The 18,836-nt window shown below is 34.2% G+C and overlaps 2 protein-coding genes across 2 annotated transcripts in view; both read right to left on the minus strand.

Annotated features, from left to right (window-relative positions):
- LOC125653448 (meprin A subunit alpha-like) overlaps window positions 1–7,361 on the minus strand; it is a 17,511-nt gene extending 10,150 nt beyond the window's left edge. Inside the window, exons 1-5 of the mRNA XM_056144578.1 lie at window positions 7,234–7,361; window positions 3,591–3,681; window positions 3,083–3,236; window positions 591–787; window positions 1–258 (exon numbers count right to left, since the gene is read on the minus strand). Of these exons, the coding sequence (XP_056000553.1) occupies window positions 1–258; window positions 591–787; window positions 3,083–3,236; window positions 3,591–3,681; window positions 7,234–7,284 (751 nt within the window). The 5' untranslated portion in view covers window positions 7,285–7,361. The remainder of the gene's footprint in view (window positions 259–590; window positions 788–3,082; window positions 3,237–3,590; window positions 3,682–7,233) is intronic.
- Window positions 7,362–13,426: 6,065 nt separating this feature from the next.
- Window positions 13,427–14,165, minus strand: LOC130048197 (uncharacterized). Its single transcript, XM_056144579.1, has 2 exons — window positions 13,887–14,165; window positions 13,427–13,698 (listed from the first exon to the last, which is right to left on the minus strand). The coding sequence occupies exons 1-2, from the start codon at window positions 14,130–14,132 to the stop codon at window positions 13,603–13,605; spliced, it is 342 nt and encodes a 113-aa protein (XP_056000554.1). The 5' UTR covers window positions 14,133–14,165; the 3' UTR covers window positions 13,427–13,602.
- Window positions 14,166–18,836: the final 4,671 nt, after the last annotated feature.

Raw genomic sequence — 18,836 nt, forward strand, 5'->3', positions numbered from 1 at the left:
CACATTTATAGAGATCTTGAAGTTTGCGGATGTCAATTTCACTAAAATGTCTTCTCTCTCCAAATGTAACACCCGAGAAGGATGCATGTGATGAAATGGTTGGCCTGGACGGATCCTTCCCATTCTCAAAGGGCCCAAAGTGAGTGATGGAGGAAAAGTCATACGGATAATTACTGTACGCAAAGGGAACACTTTCGAGTCCCGTGTAGCCACCCTCTGCTTTATGTGAGATAGAGTAGGACTCATTTTTCTCATCATCTGTAAACCAAACGTTTACATAAATGTTATTTAACATTTATATGTTTACTGTACATACATGTATAGTGTTCAATGTGCTCTCTCTCTCTCTCTCTCTCTCTCTCTCTCTCTCTCTCTCTCTCTCTCTCTCTCTCTCTCTCTGGGTTTTCTCTCTTTATTAAGTAAAAACCACGTAATATATTTTGATAACAAGTTTACAACATGACACCTAGTAGTATTTTGCATTATGTAATTCATGCCACAAATACATGTATAATTCATGCCATCCAATACATCCAAAGTTTACGATATAAATCATAAGTGCCAAGAATTGGAAAAAAAAACCCAAGTACCAATATTATTGTAATGAATAGAAACGTATTCGTCTCTATCTGGTCGAGTATGCTCATCCTGCAGTCCAAGAATCCGGACTAGGTAATATTTCAGCGTGTTGATATCTATACAACTTTCATGTAGATTAAAGATAATTTGAAGGTCGACGCCAGGTTTGTCGATGTCAGGCATTCCAAGTTGTTGTGGATATTCGCATCTATAATTGTAAGAAATGATAAGCCATTTGTCAGTATTATAACAACATATCAACAATGTAATAAACTATGATCTTTAACAATAGTAAATCAAAGTTTTACTGTGTTAAATTAAATTATCAATTAAAGTTTTACTATGTTAAATTAAATCATCAAAGTTTTACTATGTTAAATCATCAAAGTTTTACTATGTTAAATTAGATTATCAAAGTTTTACTATGTTAAATCAAAGTGTTAAAGGTCTAATAAGTTAGACCTAAACAAGAACTAAACTTTTAGATCAAAGTCTTAATAGTTTTAATATAGTAAATTAAAGTGTCAAAGTTTCACTATATTACATCAAAGTAGCAAAGCTTTTCTATATTAAATCAAAGTAGCAAAAATTTACTAGAACAAATTAAAGTATCAAAATTTTTCCTATGATAAATCAAAGTATTAAACAGTTTTACTGTACTAAATAAAAGTAATATCTCAAAATTATACAAAATTAGATCAAAAGTTTTACCATATAGTAATTAAAAGTATCAAAGTTTCATTATGTTAAATCAAGGTTTTTAAAGTTTTACTAGAATATATTAAAGTATAAAAGCTTTTGCTTAAATAAATAAAAGAATAAACATTTACTAATTAAGAATAAAAGTATCAAAGTGTTTACTATAGTAAATAAAAGTATAAAGTTTTTGATATCTTAGATCAAGGTATCAATACTATTATCATGTAATCTTTGAATTTACTGGATGGGTGTAAATACAAAACTTACAATATGGCACTGTCTTAGTACATGTATATAACAAGAGTACCGCAAACGGTACAATATACGTCTGTCGGACAGTGAAATTCAACCTGGAAGCATATTGTGCACTCTGAATTGATACAACACACATTTTGAATAGAAAAGTCTTAAAGTGGGTCATGGTGAACCAATCCATCTGACATGTGAACTGATTATGTACATGTATTTCTCTGAGAGTGAGGTTGTGACAAAATGTCGGTGTAATATCTATCTATGATGATAAAAAAGGAAACCATTTGATCTTCGTTTAGCTCTAAAGTAAGTCATGGTGCACCAATTAAGTTCAAATTTTTGAAATGTGAACTGATTATGTATTTCTCTGAGAGGGAGGTTGCGACTACATTTCAGAGCAATACCCGTGACCATACCAAAAAAAAAATAAATCTGGAAAACTGTTTGACCTACTTCTACCCCTAAAATACTGTAGGTCATATTGCGCCAATCCAACTGAAATGCTAACTGCACTTGTCTTCCTCCGAGAGGAAGCCTTTGACTAAATATCAGGGCAATATCTGTATCCATAATGAAACAAAGTCCGGAAAACTGTTTGACCTATTTTTAGCCCAAAAGTAGGTCAAGGATGGACCAATCCAGCTGAAATGCAAACTGAACGTGTATGCTTTTGGCTAAATATCAGGGCAATATCTGTATCCGTAATGAAACAAAGTCCGGAAAACTGTTTGATCTATTTTAAGCCCAAAAGTAGGTCAAGGATGGACCAATCCAGCTGACATGCAACCGGAAATTGTATTCCTCCGAGATGAAGCCTCTGACTAAATTTCAGCGCAATATATATTCTTAATGGAAAAAATCCCGGAAAACTGTTTGACCTATTTAGAGCCCAAGGACAGACCAATCCAGTTGAAATTCAAACTGAACTTGCAATCCGCCTAGAGGAAACCTGTGACTAAATTTTAGGGCAATTTTTAATAATATCACCCGTTGTCAAGTACTGTTACCCGTTGCTAGATATTATCACCCTGGGGTGCGTGTTTTCTGTTAGCAGAGGGTAGCAATATGTTTTTTCAAATGCTTCTCGACCAATCAGATTCGAGTATTTTACATAAAAGTATAATAAATGAAATTATTAACGTTTTCAATATAGTAAATAGAATTATTAAAGCTTTATTGCAGTGAATTAAAGGCTCAAAGGTTGTTTTTTTTATCATAGAAAATGAAATTATCAAGGTCTTTTATTATAGTAATTAAATGCATAAAAGTTTTTATTACAGTGAATTAAAGAATCAGTGTTTACTACAAATGTAATAAATCAAAGGATCAGTTTTTGTTATTGTAACATTAAGATATCACAGATTTTACTATAACTGAGTATAGTAAAATACATAGTTTACTATAGATGTCATTTTAACTACAGTCGTATACTTCCTGTTGTATGAAGTGACAAAATCGTACAATCACGAGAAAAAAGAAAAGAAGAAAATTATCAGTCATATAATGATATGAATTATTTTTTGAATAGTTCATCAATGTATAATGATCATACTTTCTAGTTGCACTGTATGTAATATATATACGAGGATTTTGGCCACTGTCTGTTGTCAGGTGAAATTTGCGAAATGAAATACATCCTACGTCGTTTTCAATCTCCGTCACCGCCTTTTCGAATGTAGACGTAACACACCTTTCTCCGGGACCATCTGAAAAATAAAGCGTTATATACTGATAGAAGTCCCTGTACATAACATGACGAAACTTCCCTGTTCCAACAGGGTACTAAGATCCATGATTGCATGCTTTTATTCGTATGTAAAGAAATTTCAAATGGTTCATAGCCAAAACATGAAAAAATCTAAAAAAAAATAAAAAATAAAATTCAGTGTGAATTTAAATTAAATAGCTCAATTGTTAATTGAAATTACATTTTCAAAACTACTTGCATAAATCCATATTGAATAAGCTTCATTTATTTACATAATTCAACAGATTGCATCATAATCTTCAGCGTGAAGAATACTATCACCTCTTAGTTGCAAAAAGAAATATGTACATACTAAGGGTATCGAGAATCTGTTGGTACTGATAGTCAATTCTTCCCAGTAAAGGCTGTCCCGATCCAGGTTTCACCCAGAGCGAAATCGAAGCCTGATTAAAAACCAAAATATTTACGTATTAACGATTACAGGGGGACTAATAAATAAAAAAGGCAGTTTGAACATCAGTGAAATAATCGAAACATATTTGTATATACTTATCTTGAAAAGGGGGGGGAGGACGGAGCAAGAAGGATATACAAGGATTATAACATGGAGTATACCCCAATATGCGGGGTGTAGGCTACCACAGGAAAGCATATGGTTACGGAAGAGAGCATTCACTGTACACTTTCTAGTTTTATCAAACACTTTCAAAACAATTCGGACGATCTGGGCAAGTTTGGCACTACGCGTATCTATGAACAAATATCAGGGCAACAATTTCTTTTATATGACCAATAATTACGTATTATCTGTATAAGTTTATGAATATTCTGTCAGTGAATAAAACCAGTCGAATTCAAAGATATTGACGAAAAATCAATGTTTGATTTCCTGAATTAATGCTTTCTTCCGTAACCATCTGCTTTCCTGTGAAATATATCCATGAATTGAGATATTATGCAAAAACGAACCTCAACCATCTACATGTATATTGCTGCTGTGGTAGCCTACACCCCAGTCACAACATAGCCTAAACCCTGCATGTTGGGGTATACTCGGTGTAAATCGCAACCTCCCCACCCTGTTTCTCCTTTGAGCAAAGGATTTTTAAAAATATCATTCATGAACATGTACATATGAATTAAAATATTGAGTTGAAAATTTCTTTACTTGGACACTATGATGCCCTTATCTTGATAATGTTATAGCCCAGGGAAGATTCAAGGGAAGAGAGACGACGGAAAAGAGAAAGTAAATGCTTTTAAGGGATTAAACTTTGTTTGCTTGGGAAACAATGATCCCTTGGGTGTTTCTCTCCCCCCCCTCTCTCTCTCCTGGACAATCCATTTCAAACATCTACATTATGTAACATTTTAAAAGAAGCCGTTAAATAATAACCCCATTACTGATCAAAATTTAACGTTGTTCACTTTTCAACGACCGTTTTTGATAGAAATTTAACCTAAGGAGATATGCTACACCAGAGAAATTTGAAATGGATGAAAATTAGAGGATATGTACAACAATATTTTGAAACTGAAAACTATCAAATTTACATTATTTAGTCAAAAAATGTAGTTTTGGTAAAAAGCAATCTGATAAATAATTCAAAACCTCTGCTGTACTCGAACTCACGATCTACAGTTCAGTAGTCGATGTGCTAACCCACCGAGGTACTCAGCTAGGCGATCATATTTGAGATGAATCGGCAAATATTGCTGATACTTATATTTTCATCCATGTTTTAAAAGGTAGTCAGCCATTATGACGATGTAGAGTACTACATCCTTATGTTTTTATCTGGGTCAACTTTAAACGTTAAGAAATGACCCTGGGGTCCTTTTTCAACGGGGTCACTATTTAACGTTACACCGGCATACCTTTCACGAAGAGCGTTTCATTCTGTTGAAGTAGACTATATTTAACGAGATTTATACGCGCGTTGTTTAAACTGCAGCGCATTCATGAGGAAATGGCTATCATTACAATTTGTAAATTTACATGTATCAAATGCAAAAACATTGAAATTGTAAATACATGTATTCTGATAAAGAAAGGAAACGCAGAGTACAATTTCATATTCATTTTAAGACACGAGAAAGACTTAATAATTTATTTATTGATAACACAAAATGACGTAAACGATGGGTCAAAGTATTAGAACCACTAACGATTATTACAGTCATTAACAGCGCAAAGTCACCCAAGTTTAATATCTAAAGTGCCCCCACGAGCACCAATAACTGCCTTCCCACGGACGCAATTAAGTCTCTTAACAACAGGCTAGGGATGTTGCTCCACTCTAACTGCAGAGCTTGGGCTAGTTGTTGCAGAGTCTGAGGCTGTGGTTGTCATTGGCGGATGCGCCTATCCAGTTCGTTCCATGCATGTTCGATACTAGGGTTCAAATATTGTTATTAGGATGACCAAGGGAGAATCTGGGTATTGCATCTTTGCAGAACATCACGTGTTAAACGAGCAGTAAATGGGTCTGGCGTTGTCATTTTAGAATACTGCTCCGGGGTGCTGTATTATTGGTACCAGGTGTGGCTGCATGACTTCATCAATATACCGTTGAGCCGTCAAAGTACCCTATATGTGAATCAATGTTGTCCTGCCTGTATGGGATATTACTGCCCACATCATAACACTACCCCTTCCAAACCAGTCAGCCTACTGGATGCAATTTTGCACAAAACGTTCACTTTGGTGCCTGTACAATCTTCCATCAGGCCTCTGCAGTAAAAGATCGAGATTCATTGCTTACCAAACAGCGTAGCCGAGGTCGTACGCTATGCGTCTGAGACTATTAAAGTCAGTTAGGGCGATATTATGGAGTCAGAACAATGCCACGAACAAGTCTGCGGACTCGACTTCCAGCATCCCGTTGTCGATTCGGATTGCAAAACGTCTGACCTACTATTCTAAGAATCCCTGGAATGGCAGATGCTGTAGATGACGCTGTTGTGAATCGTTGATGAAGATGATGCAATCGGATGAAGCGATCCTGTGCTGCTGACGTCACACTGCTATATGGCGATCATTTGTGGAACCCTGATGTTAATATCCGCTCCAAAGGCGATACATGCATATGGTGCTTTGTGCAATATCGAACTCTCTTGTATCTGCATGTGAGTATCAAGCAGACACGGCATTTCTCAAAAGGCGGATACATTTAAAGACATTTGAATGTAATCAAATATCGAGAACCCGTGAATTTGATAGGCCAATGGTGCCTGAATCACGTGCATTAGGAATTTACAACGTTGAGAGTTAGAGCGACCGATGTTTAGGATTTTATGAAAGTCCTCAAATTCTATAGAATATCTATCCAGTAAACAATAGCGTTAGATGTGACAAGGAGTAATCAGGCCATTCATTCTAGACCAAAAACAAATGTATGAAAAAACGTGTTAACATTTCAGCTAAAAATACTACAATGCGTTTCTTTTCTTTTTGATCGGTTAATTACATTATATATGCCTCTAATATGTGCGACATAAAGTTTCCTTAGCAAAAACCTAGTAAGTTGGGCATAGAAATATATGAACGTTAAATCATTTTAAATATTTTCGTGGCTTGTGATAAGGTATGATTTAACATTTGATAATTAATTAATGAATTCTTTATTGTTACAAAATTGTGTCCCAATCGAAACTTGATGCATCACTTTTTAAGAACTTGTAATGATTTCGTGGTCATGATTTAACTATTGAATCCAACGACATCTTAATATGCGCTATATACTTTATTAATCATACCCTGATTACAAAAGTTATGGAACGATACTTCTTTCAAGAGCATTTTACATTCGGACGTTTGTACGATCTGTTTTTAAAGAATAATAGAAGGAGCTGCTAACTTACTTGATCATTTATAATCTACTTTTTTGCGTCTAGAAACAAATCTCTAATCAATCCCTATATAGGATTATTACAAGCAGTGATCGACTGATGTGAACTTTAGTAGATGATTTTACATGTTACAAACATCCTACCTGACAATAGTTGTGAAACAACCAAAGAAAATAAATTCTGTGGATGAACATCTTCTCAGTTTTAGTTAGAGGTCCTCTTCAACAAATTGGTTAGTAAAATCAATGTTCCCTGATAACCTCTCACTTCTTTTGAGGTTAATATAAACTTTAAAAAAAAATTCCAAGAGATAAAAGAATCACACAAGTTTTTAATATTGCGTATAAACTCGGTAATCGATAGAGTATATTTGCTGACCGATAGCAGAAGTGAATAGGTATTTCAATATCAAGGACTTGTTAGGAGGAAACATCACAATTTGTCAGGTCTGCGTGGGGTTATCACGCAAGGGCGCCTGACAACTGTGATTTATATCTTTGGTAACCAAGGCTGTCATCCTCACCATTGATAAATTTAGTCCGAATTTTGCGTCATTGGTGAAGTGAATTTTAATAGGTGCGTAGAAAATTCCACGCTTTCCATCAAAATGCATGAAACAAACAATAACGCATGGGCTTTGTCATCAAATTCTGCCCTTGAAGACCTATCTAGAACAAAATTTACCGGCACCTTTGAGACTTTTTATAGGTTTCCTACATTACAATGGAGTGTAATAGAATATGGACAGACAAACGTTCATAGAGTAGCGATTTACCACTTCCTGTCCTAGTGTCGAAAACCAAACCATGTCCATCAATAAGGACTTTAGTAACTTTCTTCTGGTACAAAGTGTATATTCATGTAAATAAAGGGCACTGTCATTTGTTCTGTATTACAAACTGTTTCTATTGCATAGATAACGATATTGTAAGCGTGATCCAATAGTGGGCGCTATGTGGGACGGTGTAACATTGAATAATGCCCCGTTGAAAAACGACCCCAGGGGTTATTTCTTAACATTAAAAGTTTACCCCTATCAAACTCAACGTTGTTGAAAAGTGATCAACGTGAAAATTTGATCAATAATGGGGTCATTTTTTAACGGCTACTTAAATGTTAGATACATATTGTAAATGTTTAAAATGGATCGCCAGAGAGAGAGAGAGAGAGAGAGAGAGAGAGAGAGAGAGAGAGAGAGAATTATATTTCCTAGACAAACGAAAGGACAAGGGACATTAAGGGCCAAAATTTGCCAAATTTCAATACAATCTGTTTTAATGTTATTCTGATCAATTGCGAGTAGTATCAATCACCAATTTCAGTCATCTTTAGATTGACTCTCCTACTGAATTTCAGGTCAAATTAACAACGAAAAAAAAAACCCAACCCACCAAAAAAAAAACCCACCCCACCATTTTGGGGTTAAACGGCTGATTTTTACACCCCCCAATCAGATTTCTGGAAACAAAGAAAAGCTTTTATATTCAACAAGAAATGACAAAATAAACACTTCCATATTCATAATTCATTATACAAGATTACACCGGAAAAAGTTAATATGAACAATAAATATGTTAAAATTTCTCATATTGGAGGAAAGCAACTGATTTTAACACTAAAAAATCTCATGTTTCTGGAAACATTTGGTGTCTTTGATATAATACCTTAAATACGAAATATCATGATGTTATGATTTACACAACATTGGCTGGAAATAACGAAAGTATCCAATGATGCAAGAGTAATGTCTTCTTTAGTGCTAATGAAAGGTGACGATAACGACCAGTGATCAATCTCATAACTCCCACAAGCAATACAAAATAGACAGTTGGGCAAACACGGACCCATGGACACACCAGAGGTGGGATCATGTGTCTAGGAGGAGTAAGCATCTCCTGTCGACTGGTCACACCCGCCGTGAGTCCTATATCCTGTACAAAAATCAGTGTGCCAAGAACGGCTTAACAATCGGTATGAAACACGTCAGACAGCATTTGACCCAATGATATAGTTGTCAGTAGCTTGCCTCGATTCAAAAACTGACTATACGCAGAGCAAGCTCTTGCATATCGAATCAGTTGAGATATATAAACACCATATGCAGGTGATAATGGAATATTGCTACATAAATATGGGAAGTTGACGATGGAGAAGCTTCATCTTTTGAAAAGGCAGTCAGAGTATACGCACGATTACCAAAAGTGGAAATTGAAACTGAATGGAGCAGAAAACCTTTTGCCAAAATTGTAAATTTCATCATCCCAAGGTAGGGTTTTTGGTGCCAGGATGGGACCAAAATGGCCATACACTGCACATAATGATTAAATGTTTTAATCATTTGAAGGACCCTTTTAAGTTTGCTGATACTACAAAAAAGCTAAATGCATATATAGGAAAACAGAAAGGAATGTACCAACATTTTGAACCGCAGAGTTCTAAATTAGCTGCAATAATGTAGCCCTCTCCGATTTTTTGGGGAGAGAACTACAACTCCTAAGGATAACGTAATGGTGCAAATGCGGGAATGATTCACTCCCGCAACATTTTCGATCATTCTAAACATTTGCTGACATTCTTTACGTAAATAAAATTATATTCTATGATTCTTAGTCAATATATAAATTTACAACCTGCAACTTACGAATTGTGAGATCATATTCTACCGTTTGCAACAATTTTGATAAATTCCAATTTCTTGATTCATATTTGTGCGCCATATTTGATGTACTGAAGTCTCAACTTCCGATTGTCAAGTTATTTGCTTCTGCCATATAAGGTAGTATTTACATCAATAGACAGAAGAGAAATCGATTTCGTCGGTATTGAAAAGGTTTGTATCTAATATCAAGTTCTTGCAACCAAAAGAAAAATGCTTTAAAGTAATCAACATGTATTTGAATGAAATTCAGGTAAAAATTGAATCTGCTTTGTGATTGCCTGTCATAGAAGTATGTATTGTCATTTTAACTGAGGTACAATTGAAAACAAGTTTTTTGGGGAAAATACATTTTACGAAGTAGAAAATAATTAATTTATGTCCATTTTACCAAATACAAATCCTATATGACCACTTTTAATCTTTATTCACCGCCCATTCTGGGCTTGGTACTTTTTCGCACTTTTTGATAGTGGTGCGGTTGTTTTTTAGATTCTGTAGACATAGTGACTTTTCTGCAGATCTGTGTAGATGTTGTTCGTCATGATGTATTACTTTTAACTATGACACCTAGTTGTTAAACACATTGCTTGTCAGTTGTTGTCATGACAATTTATACTTGTTGACATTTTATTTCTGTATGTCAATTACCAGTCAAATCTGAGATATTGACACTAGACACCGGTCTTGATTCTGACTTTCAATGGCAAATGTCATTAGATAAAATAATAAACTGGAGGGTATGCAGTTGAGCTCAGTATTTTTTCTTTGTGATCTTGTTATAAGAGTAGGAAATTTTGATTTCATGCTAGCTATTCGATGTTTTTAGTAGTGCTATTTCATTTAATTTTTCTTCTTCAATTCATTGATTGCATGGGATGTAATTGAAAATCTGTTCTAGTTAAATTTTCAATTAAAAAAAAAAACATGAGTCTTTGTAAAAAAAAATTTGATTAATTTATTGAATGTGTTCTTGCAAAAACAAAGGGTGCAATATGTTGGTTTTTTTTTTTTTTTATAATTTTGCTTTATCTGTGATGAAGTAACATTGAATCAATTTTTTTTTAGAAATAATAATGTTTGCTATTTTTTTTAAATTATTTTATCATATCCAAAGTTTACTTGCACATATATTTGGTTAATGGTAGATTTATATGAAATATACAGTTCTATGTACTACATATAAAACATATGATGGAATGTTATATACCTCTGCTCCAAATACCTATAATCATTTAGTACCAAGACTGATTCTCATATCAATGGTAGTTTTATTAGCTCGCTGGGATGACTGTCCGGAGAGCCTTTGTCATTACTCTAGTGCCGGCGTTACACTTTAAGGAAAAACCTTTAACCTGAATTACATCTTTTGAATCGTGTGGGGGGATAGGGTTTTAATATTTCACTTATAGATGAATCATGGAGAGACCTTTAATATGGTACCAAGCCTTTTTTGATCTTGGACTTAGACCTACTTTTCAAAAACTTTAACCTGGGCTTTATCTTTTGAACCAAAGGGGATAGGGATTGATATTCATATTTAGATGCCTCGTGACCAAGCTTTTCATTTGGTATGAAAACTTTTGACCTAGTGACCTTGGACTTTAACCTACTTTTCAAAAGATTTGACCTTTTTAATCAAAAGGGATAGGAAAAGTAAAGTCATACTTCCCGGCGAGCTATGCTTTCTACTGACAATTCTTGTTATTGAAACCTCAAGTAAATTAGATAATCTTAAATCAACAATCTATGAATTTTGACAATCCTTTGTTGTTATTTAGATGGATATTTAAACTCTATTCAATTGTTTTCACAGAAGATATTTTCAGAGTGTCTTTAAGTTACAATGTTCCTCTTGTAAGAAAGACAACTCCTTCAGGGATTAAAGAAAATCAGAGTGATTTGTTAAGTGATTCTTGGCTAACACACTTCATTGTAAATATGAAGATCTTTAATTTGAAAAATGAATGTTGTGTAAGAAGATGTTTTCTTTTATGTAGAGAGACATTGTACCTTGATTAATTCAAAGACAAGATACTATAGAGTCAGACATTATTTGGAGGAATTTACCAACTAATACCATGCCATCATCAAATAAAAAATGTTTTTTCTATTATTACATACCCCTGAAGGAAATGTCCACTGTGATTTTTAATGTATCCCAAGTACATTGAATCACCAAATATAATGTTTTTTCTTTTGTGTACATGTGTTTGATATTACGCTTTCTTTATCTACCACATAACTAGTGCCTATATGTAATAACGAATGATATTGTACTACTCTTTTCAAACGTCAGATAACTTGGAAGATTATTACATTCATGCAGTGTCAGAAGTAGGAATTCTCCCAACTGGTTTTCTACAGGAAGCAAGGGGGAAAAACAACATAATCTGTTTACAATGAAGTGTGATATTGCATGTAATTAATTACATTTGTAAGGTTAGGACTGAAATGTTCTATACATTGTACTGTCTCCTGTATTGCGAGAGTGCTGATGTGGTTTAGTTTTGAGCTTATTAGACAGTGGTATGTTCAAGACTTTGTTTAAATATCAAACGAAATTTACATGTGTTGTATAGCTGTACAATTTTAGGCTTATCATTAATGAGAATTATGTATTTCATAGTTATGGTGTTTCTATAATATAGCTATATATATTGGAAGAAAAGTTATTTGATCTAATATGATGTTGATGAATTAGGGTACAGTGTGTGTAGTTGCTATTAAGTAGCACTGTACTAGCAAATATACTGATAAGTACTATTGTATAGAACTTTGAAAATGATATTAGAATACTAAATATGATATTTGAAATATATATGTGGATTTACCAACATATATTTAAACAAAAGAATCAAAGTCTGAGAGGAATATTAGGTACTAAATACATTTCTGGTGTTTTATGAATCAAATCTCAAAGTAGTGCATGCATCGTCTTATGGAGTCAGCAGCAGTTTCAAGCTAATGGCTTTACATTTTGAAGAAATTTATTGTTGTAGCTTTTACGAGTTTTTCAATCAATTTTTCTTACAATTTTTTCCTATTGATGTATTGTTTTGTCATATTTATTTATTGTAATCTTGTGTACTTTGTTATTGTAAAACATTAATATTCCAAAAAATACCCAATTAAATATTATTTTTCAAAACTTTAATTGTGATAGTTTTTTTTAGTTCACCATATATACATTATACTGTAGTGACACAATTGAGGTTTGTTTGATTGAAGGATCCGGTCTATTTGTGACCTTCTGATGAGTTACTTGACCATTTTTAACAAATTTGTCACAAAGCATCCATGGGTTAAGAATAGATGAAGTGTTTTTCATTTGATGAGATACTTGTTATGCCCCTGAGATCGAAGATGGTGGGGGGTGGGGCATATTGTTTTTATCCTGTCTGTCATTCTGTAGTTCTATCTGAAACTTTAACCTTGCTAATAGCTTTTGAACAGCAAGTGATAGAGCTTTGATATTTCACATGAGTATTTCTTGTGACAAGACCTTTCTGTGGGTATCAACATTTTTTACCCTGTGACCTGGACCTTGGAGTTTGACCTACTTTTTGAAAACTCATCTTGTTCTAATAATGAATAATTTGAGGTATAGATGATTTTGACCGAAAAATTGCACAATTTATATAATCAAAAGAGACTGGAGAAGAAATAAATACATGTAATTATCAGATTAATATTTATTTCAAAACCTTTTGCATGAAAAATTACAACACAGTTGAATTTAAACTACCACATACAAGGAGATATCTGAAATACTGATCTTGACACTCAAAGAATATGAAAGAGAGAATATAAACCTTTAACATTCAAGGAATATGAAAGAGAGAATTGATGTACTTCAAACGCATGTTTTTGGACTTTCACATTCTTTATATTCCACACGCACATCATCAACTGCAACACCACCTTGTAGAACTTCAGCCTCAATAACGAGCTAAAATTAAATGCATAATCTTTGAATATTCATATACATATAATATTTTTTGCTTATACACTAGGATAATTATGGCAATATGACAAGATCTTGACAGTATATAATAAGTGTATTATTTGATAGTCGAGGAGCATATCTTGTGTTACTTATTCTAGAAAAAGTATTTGAGGACTGTTTAATAAAATTACCCGCCAGATTGTTGAAGCTTCGTGACTGATTTGCAGTGGCATCCATGATCTTGCAGTACTGTTGAAAGTGTTTTCTCTCTGGTCAATGACTGTGATGTTACCGCTCATGGAATCCTGCTGCAGCACTCTCAGTGTGGAATTCCCCAGTAAACAATAGAACAGACTCACACACACCTTACCCCGGGAAGTTTCCGTAATGCTGACCAAACGGGTATTTCCTCCGTGGGATGTGCCATTTGCAAACATGTAGGAACATATGAATATTTCATCAAATGTATTACACATATTTACTGAACAATGGTATTTCACAGTGACAAAAATAATGTACGGATTACATAACGGTATCGTTTGCATGTATTTTCGGACCGGTCGCTGTAACCTACATGTAATTGTTAGGTCATTTGCATCTCAACCGGATTCGATTTTCGATGCTGTGTCAAACCTATATGGAGCGCCAAATTAACTTGAACTCAAATAGTTGAAGTTTTCTTTAATTATTTGAAGATATCATCAATCCATTTGGTGTCCACAATAATTCAAGAAAAGATTTCTTCAAATAATTAATGAATGATATCTTCAAATCTAAATTTTCACGCGCATTAATTGAATTGTTGATAGCATTAATTAATTAATTTGCTGAATTTATGTGCTCTATAATTGAATTGTAAATAAATTGATGATAACAACTGAATTGATACGAGCTATAATTAATTTTGAAGAGAGCAATAATTGATTTATTGTGCGCATCAACTCACCTCACGTGCGCAATACTTGAATTATTGTTCTCTTCAATGAATTATTGCGTGCATAAATTAAATTCATGCACGCAATGATACAATAATGTCCTAGAATTGATGGAGAGGCAATGTAACGCAATTGCTCGATCATGTTACATATGTACCACCAAATTGGTCAGATTGGTCGTATAAGACCGTTCATTACTTTTGACACTTGCAGAATGCTTGTGAACTTTTAAGTGACATCACGCATTGATTATATTAATGCTCCATCTCAATGGAGTTAACAAGTCTTACTTAGAAAAAAACTTCACTGTGTACAGAATACAGCAGCGCGATTCAAAACAAGGACGACGAGAAGTGGCCATATTACACAAATTCTGAAGGAACTATAAGTATATTGCGGATCTCATCGAGTGTTACGCCCCAAACCGTTTCATTCGTTCCAGAATCGTCCATGTTATGAACTGTTCCAACTAATTGGAAGAAGACTTATGGTGGGCGAGGTTTCAACAAGGCGGCTCCTGTGTTCTGGAACTCGCTTCCAATCCACATTAGGAATTCAAACACCCTTAACAGTTTCAAAACAAATCGTAAAACTCATCTTTAAGACCGTGCTTTTAAAAGTTGAATGTATCTGACATCTAAAAAAAAAATCAATCTGTTTAATATGTAATGTGTATTGTACCACAGCGCGATGATAATCTTGAATAGCTCTATTCAATACCTTTCCAACGGTATAAACACAAGCCTTCAGCTCCACATAGTTTTAAACTTATAGTAATTTCAATAGAGCCAGTTGTTGACCACCGTTATAAAAATGATTGGGAAACGGGTTGAGAATATTGAAGAAATTAGAGCTTATATAAAAGTTCACACAAAACTCGGTCATTCGGTAAGGATTTTGACTGAATTGGGGGAAGTTTATGGATTTGATGCAGCAAAATCTGGCCGACCTGTGACTAACAGGCAAGGCAAATGTCTCAAAAGTCAGGGAAATAATTGATAGTGATGGCAGATACACGATTCGTGATATTACCAAAGCTGTTGGCATATCGCTATCGCGGGTGCATTTCATTTTGAAAGTACGAAAGATTTCTACCAGATGGATACCGCATATATTGACAGATGACCAAAAACGGGGCACGCGTACAAAGCAATTGGTCAATGTGTTTCCCAAATCCAATCAAAGACAATTTGCAAACATTGTTACTGGTGACGAAACATGGGTTCACTATTTCGAGCCAGTAAGAAATATTGGAAACAAAATATTGTTAACTAAACACGGTAGCTGCCAAAAGAACCATAAGCACAAAGAAGGTTCTTCTCATGTGATGGTATAGCCATACAAATTCCGGTGCCGAAGGGCAAAAGTATTACAGGTCGGTATTACCGAGATATGTTATACTAAAAAAGCTCAATAAATATGATGAAAAACGACGCCCGGTGTCATAATTTAGTCATGTTCGTCTACTTCATGATAATGCTTCATTACATACATCTGAGCTTGTGAAGCAATTTTTGAAGTCGGAGAAGGTCACCGTCTTGCCACACCCACCATACTCTCCAGGCCTGGATTTCTCGAAATAAACTTAAGTCAAAACCTGGACTTAAGTCTGTGATTTTACTCAAACTTTGACAGCTCAAATAAAAGAAAACCCAAACTTACTGAGATTTTTTCGAGAAATCCAAGCCTGAAAAGTATGCAAAAAGTGGACCACGTAAATTCTACTGGATTTCGTTTGTAGTAGGGGTTGTGATAGTGCTTCGCTCCTGCAGCAATAGTTAGTGGAGTCTATAGTAGAGTTGTAATGTAGCAGAGTCGTGGTAATTTCTTGTTTTAATTACTTTATTGTAAACTTGAGAAAAAAATATAGTGCTCAAAATCCTAATTGCACCCCCTGGTGAGCAGTAGGTAACAGTCTATGACTGGCGAACACATAAGTTTGGGGGTAAAATACAGGAAAATTGGCGCTTCTGATCCAAATTCGCGTGTTTGATGTGTGAAATTTCGCAGCTTCGTGTAAATAATTTCGCGCTTTTGATATGAATATCTCTGTGATAGAAACTATTCCTTCAATATAGCAGCCAAGGCCGTTCGACAATTGTTAAAGTGTTTGATGTGTATACAAAAATTTATTAAAATTTGAATTAACAAGGACTTTTCCAAAACATTACAAGTAAACTAAATGTAAATATTCATGATCAGTCTGAATGAATATATTTTGAAAACCACATGGCAGGGATGAATGCCGCTTGGTGAACGAATTCATAGCGTGAAACAATGCATTCCATCCATAACGCGCCAACGTTCATATCAATCTGATTTATCCACACCCCCCCCGAAAAAAACAACAACCCCGAAATAAGTAAGAAAATAAATAAATAAATATATTTAGACAAAGATAACAACCAACAATTATCCCAATAACATACCCAATCAATAAACAAAAGTAGATTAAAAAAAAAATTTAAGCTTAAATGACATCCAAGTAACAATTTGATAAAACTTTGAGGCGAATCCAGATTTTCCTGCATTTATGTATGGAGGGGGTTCTTACCTGCACCGTTTGAATGATCAGTCTGGGGTCCCTCATTAGATACAGGACCCGACGTTTTAAACCAGGACAGCCCATAGCCCGTGTCGTCATCGACTAAATTACAGAGCGGTAAATCAAAGTTACACTGGACGGGTTGGAAACTTCCTACAGTAAGAAAACATGACGAGATACATACAGTATTCGCAACGTTATTCTTGACATTCCTATCGTGTTCTATCGTGCGTGTATCCTATCGTGTTCTATCGTGCGTGTATCCTATCGTATCGTGGGTGCATCCTATCGTATCGTGTTTTGCGTTTATCAGGTTGTCCTTTTTCTATCGTGTTTTGCGTTTATCAGGTCTATCGTGTATTGTGTTTTACATGTATCAGGTTTTCCGTTTATCGTGAAAATCGTTTATCGTGTAGCTTCGGAAACTATCGGGATTGTATATCAAATCTAATGATAAAGTAGATTGATAAAACTTTATTCATTTTGTTAAGAAGCTATTTTTAGGAATCGAGAAAACACAGTACATATGTATATTTGAAGGAGAACATAAAGCTGTCGATTTTTAGGCAGAAGAAGAGCTATTTGTCTGTCCAAAGAGGGTGAAAAATTATCAAAATTTCATTCTAAGTAGTATGAAAAATAGACAGTGGTTTTCCGAGCAAACCGGGGGCAGTAAATCTGAAAGCTCCTTCATCTGAAGTTCATAAACATTTTTTTGTCTAGAAATGATTATTTGTAATCAACACTAACATAGAAATAGGAAGTTCCGATTTGAAAGGAAAAATCAGTAAATTACACTGTTTATTACATATATTTAATAAAGGCTCTTTTTCGTCCGATTTTTTTCACCTGTGTTCTATTTATATACCAACTACTGAACTTGTGCGCGTCTGTGTATCACTCGTGTTTTGACTGCAAATATTCTCAGGGACGTTGTATTTCACACATTTAGAAGATTAAGTTTTAAAAGGGTGCAATGAAGTTGCATCTCCCAAAGGTCTGCTCAACTGGGTACGACTCGGCTGTCATCGTTGTGGGTTTTTTTTACTTGTACATGAACACTTGTAAATGTACCAATAGTCGTAGAAACTGAAAATTGATGCCGGATTTGATGATTATTTGATTTTTTTTTTTTACATACTAAACACAAAAATTTTTAAGCGTTTGAAAATTGTGAATTTAAAAAAGCCGGTTTTTCCCCTATAGTTTATTTTTTTTTTTATTAAGATATCAATTCAAATACATATGTTCCAATTACTTCATAGTGTAGAACTATCTAACGTATGAAGATTTGGTGTAGTGCAGTGACTTTTTTTTAAAGCGGTCATGAAAATAATTGTAATTGTTGAATGACCGGTGAACTCTGAACTTGATGCAAAATAACCCCCTCCTCGATACACACATACTATTACTTGGTCTTATTTCACATTCAAGATAATAGACATTAGAATAAGAGAGCTACTGAAGCATGATATCACTACGTTTAGTTAATTTCCTGTGCAATTTATTAAACATTAGGTGACAATATAATTTTAGAATCATTGGCTGGTAAAATTCATATAGATATCAAATAATGAATTAAAAACCGTATATAGTTTAGTTTTCTGATTTTAGCTGTGATGGCGTAAAAAAAATTAATTAATTTTTTTTTAATGTACGAC

This window comes from Ostrea edulis, chromosome 7 (assembly GCF_947568905.1).
Source record: "Ostrea edulis chromosome 7, xbOstEdul1.1, whole genome shotgun sequence".
In the NCBI taxonomy this organism is placed as follows: Eukaryota; Metazoa; Mollusca; class Bivalvia; order Ostreida; family Ostreidae; genus Ostrea; species Ostrea edulis.